The following is a 6,907-nucleotide window of genomic DNA, read 5'->3' on the forward strand; positions in this document are numbered from 1 at the left end:
TCTTTGTTTACTGTGTGAGTTGAGTATGTTATGTTGTGTCTCTGAGCTGAGGTCTCTGAGAGGCCCCTGGAGATCGCTGCGGTGATTAAATGATACATGTAAAGTGCTGAATCCAATGCCTGGCACATAGCAAGTGCCCTCAAAATGGAAGTTGTTTATCGTCTTCATTGACTGGAAAGGAAAAGGGAGAGAGATGGAATGGGGGCCGGCACTTGGCTGTCTCGCTCTCATTTCCCCTCTTTCCTAGACAATGAATCCTGAGTTTCCTTTGGGAAGTCATGTGGTTTCAGTAGCTTAGGCCAATCAACATATTTCATTCTCTCAGGCCTCTGCGACTAGTTCAAGGGCGTCTATGAGATTTGAGCAGTCCAACCACAGTGCACCTTAGAATATTTGCTGCGAATGCTGGACAGAGTCTCTTCGTTCTCTCACTGGAGTTTGGTACAAGGAAGTCTCTAGCCCAGAAGCTGTTGGCCATTCCACTAGAAACAGCAGCCTAACTATAAAGCTGATGTTACAGAAGGCAAATTAGAGACAGAAAGAAACAGTGTTAAGCTGCTGGATTCAGCCTCTCCTGAAGTCAGTGATCCCTGGACTTTTCAGTTATATGAGCCAATTGATTTCGTTTATGTTTAAAGCTTGACAGATTTTCTGATGCCAGCAGTCAAAAGCATCCTAATACAGAAAGGAAGCAAGAAAGAGGATGTAGGAATGGACCGTCTGAAGGCAGATGAGGCAACGAGTATTGGGTAGGAACGAACTGTAAAAACATCTAGATGCCAGAAACTGGGGCTAAATTTGAGCTATGATTTCCCACTTGACAGATAAGTAAACTGAGACCAGAAGGTTAAACATCAAGGAACTTCTCTAAGATTACACAAGTTAGCTGGAGGCGGTGGCTCACGCCTGTAATCCCAGCACTTTGGGAGGCCGAGGCAGGTGGATCACCTGAGGTCAGGACTTCAAGACCAGCCTGACCAACATGGTGAAACCCTGTCTCAACTGAAAATACAAAATTAGCTGGGTGTGCTGGCACATGCCTGTAATCCCAGCTACTTGGGAAGCTGAGGTAGGAGAATCACTTGAACCCAGGAGATGAAGGTTGCAGTGAGCCGAGATCACACCATTGCACTTCAGCCTGGGCAACAAGAGCGAAACTCCAACTCAAAAAAAAAAAAAAAAAAGATTACACAAGTTAGTTAATTGCGGAGCTGGAACTAGTAGCCAAACCCTCTGACTCTCGACTCAGCGCCCCTTCCCACATACCATGCAAGTACCAGACCCAGGGAGAAACATACCCCATCCGAGTGCCACAAATCCCTGGAGGTACTTTCTTTCGGAGAAGAAGGAGATGGCGAGGAGTGTGTGAAGGTAGAGGCCTTCCACCAGCAGCCAGGAGTAGTTGGCCATGATGCAGTACTGGAACAGCACCATGACCAGCTTGCAGCCCGCCTGGACAGAGAAAGGCAGCTGAGCCCAGGCCGGGTGGCAGTGGGGTTCCCTCTGGTGAGTGGCCCCAAAGAGAGCAAGAGGGTGTTGTAGGGGCAGGAGCCAGGCCACAAGAGCAGGCCTCTGGGGTTCAAGGCCATCTTCTGTGGCCTTCCTCCATCAGGCCTGCAGTATTTTCTAGAGAGTGGGAGTCCACAGGCCTAGTGGGTTCAGTCAAGCTGGCCAATGAGCCATCACAGGAGCAGGAACTAGGTTCAAATGCTAGCACTGGCTGCCAGGCTAGATGAGGAGACAGTCCTTCAACTACAAAACTGTGCCGGATACTGCCCAATCCCCTCATGTTTTCAGATGAGGAAACCAAGGCCTAGAAAGGGAAGAGATTTCTGAGCAAAGGGTTAAAAAAAATCTTTTCTAAGCTCAGTTCCCTTGCAAACACGTAATGAAGGGATGTGCCAACTCTGTTAGGAGGCACCACTGATTACGGCAAACATGGCCTGGCTGGTACATTGCACTCTCCACATATCTCATGGGAACATCATAGAGTTGGACTTCCCTGATGTAGTGACTGACTCTTTTAACAGGCATGTCCCCTGCAGGGATCCCTGGAAGTTATGCTGATAGAATTGGGGGGCACCAGGCTTCTACACCAGCACAGCTCCTGTACCTCTGCCATGGTAGGGCCTTTGTCCTTTTCTTTGCATTGAGCTGTCCCTTGAGGATGGGACAGCTCCTGGGATAGCCCTAGGGCTGCTGTAAAGACAAGCCTGAGAAGGAGGAGCACCCAGTGCTGCCTGTGAAACAGTGGTGGTTCCTGCCTTATGGCCTTCCCAGAGGCTCTGACTCCAGGCAAGGCCCATTGTTGACTTGTGAGTCTAATGTTTAGTAAAACTTGAGAAAGTTCCCTGCAGGGGCGTTGCTGGTCTTGTCCACTGCTGGTCAGTAATGAAGCGTGGCTAGGATTTAACGCTCCCAGCAGGTACTCTTGTTTCATCCTGGAGACCTCCTTGAGAGACATGGATCCTACTTGAAGAACCTCTCAGTCTGAGTCAAAAAATACACACACACACACACACACACGCGTGCACACACACACACACAACTATGAACAATACAAACAGATGAGTGATAGGAAATGGCAGGCAGGTTGGCTGAACTAATCTCAATTTCCAATCTCTTTTCTCCCTTGCTTGCCTCTACTATAGAGACTGTGACAGTAAAAAACTCAATCACCCTGCTTCCTTTGCAATTAAGTGTGGTTACATGACTCAACTCTAGCCAATGAGATGCAGGTAGGAGTGTCTGGGGAGGGTACCTTTTCTCAATAGAAAGGCAAAGCTGCCCAAAAGAAAAAAAAAAATGTTTAACCTTTTACCATGTAAAGCATGACATCAAAGGCCTACTCTAAGGAAGGCAGTGCAGAACCAGGGAAAAAGACTGTGTCCCTCATGGCATCACGCAGCCATCGCGCCACCTCATCTGTGGACTGCATCTGTAGGAAACAGCTCCCATTTGTTTAAGACTCCAATATATAGTTTTCTGCTATGTGCAGCAAAGGGAATCCCAATTGACACACAGGGTGATTGCAATGAATTGAGTCATCTGGGCATTTGGAAGGAGAAAGGGGGTTAGATTTAAGAAAACACAACTGTTTTATCGCAAATGCGTTTATACAGACATACTGGCCCGTGCTCACTCTTTTCTTTTTATGACCAACTCCCACCCTCTCCACACTGGGTCATCTTTCTTCAGCTAGGAACTGGCAGAAGTAGGGAAAAGAGGAGTCTCCCTATATATCTAATTCCTAGAGTGGCTAGTTCACTCCTGGACACTGGGAGTTTACAGCAACCCCCACAAGCTTCTCTCCTACGTGACCCAGATTATGCACATGTGGCTGTGGAATCTCCCTGAACCTCCTCCTGGCCCAGCGTCAGCACTGGCCACTTTATCCTTGGTATTAAGTGCAGCCTTAGCAGGGGCTTGGGGGAAGGACAACTAGGCTACTTCCCTCTCCAAAGCTAGGCTGGGGAAGGTAGGAAGGCCTGGCGACACCCCGGGGCACCCAGGCTTATTACCCTGTGGGCATCGCAGTAGGCGACATCATCTGAGGAGAAGAGCACAGCGTCCTTGATGAAGTTGGACAGGGCGCGAAGGATGAAGGACACGAACAGGTGCATGTGGATGTAGTTGCGGGTGCAGTGGAGCCTCCTGCAGGGAGAGAATGTAGGGCCATAGAGGCCAGAGCCCGCTGAGGGGCTGGGACTCAGCCAGGCCCACCTGCCCCCAGTGCACTGGGGAAACTGAGGCCCTAGACTTCAGCTCTTTCTGGGTAACACATTCTGTGAGCATAACCTGAATGAGGACGTGGGTCCCCAGATGACCAGTCTAATTTGCTACATGCTGTAGTGAAAAAAAAAAAAGGCCAGCCACAGTGTGGCTCACACCTGTAATCTCAGTACTTAGGGAGGCCAAGGCAGGAAGATCACTTGAGGCCATGAGTTCAACGTATTGAGACCTCTGTATCTACAAAAAAAAAATTTCTTTTTTTTTTTTTTTGAGACGGAGTCTTGCTCCGTCGCCCAGGCTGGAGTGCAGTGGCACAATCTCGGCTCACTGCAAGCTCTGCCTCCCAGGTTTACGCCATTCTCCTGCCTCAGCCTCCCGAGTAGCTGGGACTACAGGCGCCCGCCACCTCGCCCGGCTAGTTTTTTGTATTTTTTAGTAGAGACGGGGTTTCACGGTGTAGGCCAGGATGGTCTCGATCTCCTGACCTGGTGATCCACCGGTCTCGGCCTCCCAAAGTGCTGGGATTACAGGCTTGAGCCACCGCGCCCGGCCAATTTTTTTTTTTTTTTTTTTTTTAATTAGCTGGACATGGTGGTGCCTGCCTGTATTCCTTGTACAAGAGGCTGAGGTAGGAGGATCGCTTGAGCCCAGGAGTTCGAGGCTGCAGTGAGCTATCATTGCCACTGCACTCCAGCCCCAGCAGCAGAGCAAGACCTTGTCTCTAAATGAATAAATATAAAGCTGGGGCTGTAGGGGCCACATTGTATTCTGCCCTGAACTATCACCATCTCCAGCTCCCAGAATTGTTTTGCGGGAGGGGTGAGGATGGCAACCAGAACGGGAGAAGGCTGGGGGCACAGAAAGAACACAGGCTGCGGGGAGAAAGCAGACCTTGGCTCTGCCACTTAGCAGCTATGTGACCTTGAGCAAGCCTTTCCACTTCCCAGAGTCTCAGCATCCTCCTCTGCTGCAGCGGACAGAAGTCAGTTACTTGTTCTGCTTCTTCTGGGACCGGAAACAGGCTTTCTTCTGGGAAACCCATTCCAGCTCTGGATTGGAAGGGCTCCACCCTTCTCACGCTCATGACAGACTTGACCAATCAGAGTGCTCCATCACTGTCCATATTGATTGGCTCAGAATTGAGCATGTGACCTAAGCTTGGCCTATGAGAACTCGGAGGACTTTTACTGGAACCAGGAGGGAAGGGGCTCTCGTTGGCCCTGGTGTTGCTGAGCTAGCGGGATGAATGCCAGTAACTACTGGTGGTTGACTCTGCCACTTCTGCAGAAAGCCTCCCAGAGGATGAGGCCAATCCAGAGCAGAGGAATGGAGGGAGACAGACCTAGTGCTGCTGATGCCGCTGAACACCTAGATCCAGCCACGCCTACAGCAGATGCCTCTGAACTTGCCACTTATGCGGGTCAGGTCGCCTTTGTTTTTCTTACGCTGTTTTGAGGTGGATTTCTGTCTCTTGCAACAGAATCTGGCTAGTACTCCTGTAAAATGGGGCTCCTGTTACCTATCCCATAGCATTGTGTGAAAATTAGAATAATACATATAAAGCGACTGGCCATAAGTTCTCAGTAGTGCTTAGTAAATGTTGAACAAATACAGGGATGAATGAGGTGACAGGAACATCGATGTTTTGCCATAGGTCAGCTTTAGATCAAGAGATGACAAGGTAGTTTACTCAGACCTTCGTCTTTCTGTCCTGGGTGGCTGAGAAGAGACCCAAAGTCTGTGCCTGGGGAGGGCTAGGGTATGGAGAGCTGGCAGTGTGTTCTCACCGGAAAGCACAGAGGATGCCAAGGGCGACCAGGAGCATGACCAGGGAGGAGCTGTAGCCCACGGTGTACATGACTTTCAGCTTCAGCAGGTAGGAGTGCTGCAGAGAGAGGCACGTGTCAGCCCCGCCGGCCCTCCTGGCTAGCTCTGCCCTTCTGTGCCTCACTGCACCCGCTTCAGGCAGCTCGAACCCCACCAACGCTGCTATTCTGTCCATACCCCAAGGACTCCAATACACAGACACATAACACCGTAACATCTTGGCACTGGAAAAGCCCTTAGGGATCATCTGATGCCAATTCAAACTTCCACCTTATGTATAGGGCCCCTTTCCAACTCTCTGAATTCAAGCCTTTGCTTGAATACCTCTAGAGACAAAGTGCTCACTGCCCTTTGAGAAAGTTATTTGGTGTAAAACAGCACACAATATTAGATTTTGTTTATGTGAAGTTAAAATAAATTACTTGCACCACCTATTGGTCCATTTTGTGCCTTCTGGAGCCACTTAAACTGGATTTGTCTTTTATATAAGGCCGGTTTTATATAGCAAAGTTACAAAGGTTATACAGGGAGGCCTGCCATTTTTTAACACAGCTATTCTGCCCATCTGTTTCTCGTTCCTTTTTTCTATGTCAAATATTCCCTGTGTCAGGTCAGGTGCGGTGGCTCAGGCCTGTAATCCCAGCACTTTGGAAGTCTAAGGAGGAAGGATTGCTTGAGCTCAGGAGTTCAAGACCAGCCTGGGCAACATTGTGAAACACTGTCTCTACAAAAAAATTTAAATAGCCAGGCATAGTAGTGCACACATGTGGTCACAGCCACTCAGAGGCTGAGGTAGGAGGATCACTCCAGCCCGGGAGGTCAAGGCTGCAGTGAGCTGTGATCCAGCCACTGCACTCCAGCCTGGGTGACAGAGTAAGACTCTATCTCAAGTAAATAAATAAATACATACATACATACAAAAATATTCCCTGTGTCTTCAACCTCTTTCCACAATCCTTCAACCATTAGTTAAATTAATATGCTCCAGTTTGTTAATGTTCTTCTTAAATAAGAGCCCCAGAACCACATAGCTGAAAAGTTTCAGAAGCATTCTCTGACCAGGAAGAGGTAGAAGGGGTCCATCACATCCCATCTCCCCTGATCTATACATTGCGCACCTATGCAGCCAAGCAGGCATTCACTTATCCAGCAGCCACTTCACACTATTGGCTCATCTTTGAGTCAAAATGATCTAAGTGGAATATTGGTCAGAAAATTAAAAGATCTGACCAGGCGTGGCTCACACCTGTAATCCTAGCACTTTAGGAGGCCAAAGTGGGTGGATCACTTGAGGTTAGAGTTCGAGACCAGCCTGGACAACATGGAGAAACCCTGTCTCTACCAAAAA

At 49.0% G+C, this 6,907-nt stretch overlaps 1 protein-coding gene across 1 annotated transcript in view; it reads right to left on the reverse strand.

Moving 5' to 3' along the window:
* The window catches only part of SCTR (secretin receptor), a 79,907-nt gene that overhangs the window by 20,245 nt on the left and 52,755 nt on the right, over positions 1 to 6,907 (reverse strand). Inside the window, exons 5-7 of the mRNA XM_026456082.1 lie at positions 5,520 to 5,617; positions 3,522 to 3,654; positions 1,299 to 1,452 (exon numbers count right to left, since the gene is read on the reverse strand). Of these exons, the coding sequence (XP_026311867.1) occupies positions 1,299 to 1,452; positions 3,522 to 3,654; positions 5,520 to 5,617 (385 nt within the window). The remainder of the gene's footprint in view (positions 1 to 1,298; positions 1,453 to 3,521; positions 3,655 to 5,519; positions 5,618 to 6,907) is intronic.

This window comes from Piliocolobus tephrosceles, chromosome 11 (assembly GCF_002776525.5).
Source record: "Piliocolobus tephrosceles isolate RC106 chromosome 11, ASM277652v3, whole genome shotgun sequence".
Classification (NCBI taxonomy): Eukaryota; Metazoa; Chordata; class Mammalia; order Primates; family Cercopithecidae; genus Piliocolobus; species Piliocolobus tephrosceles.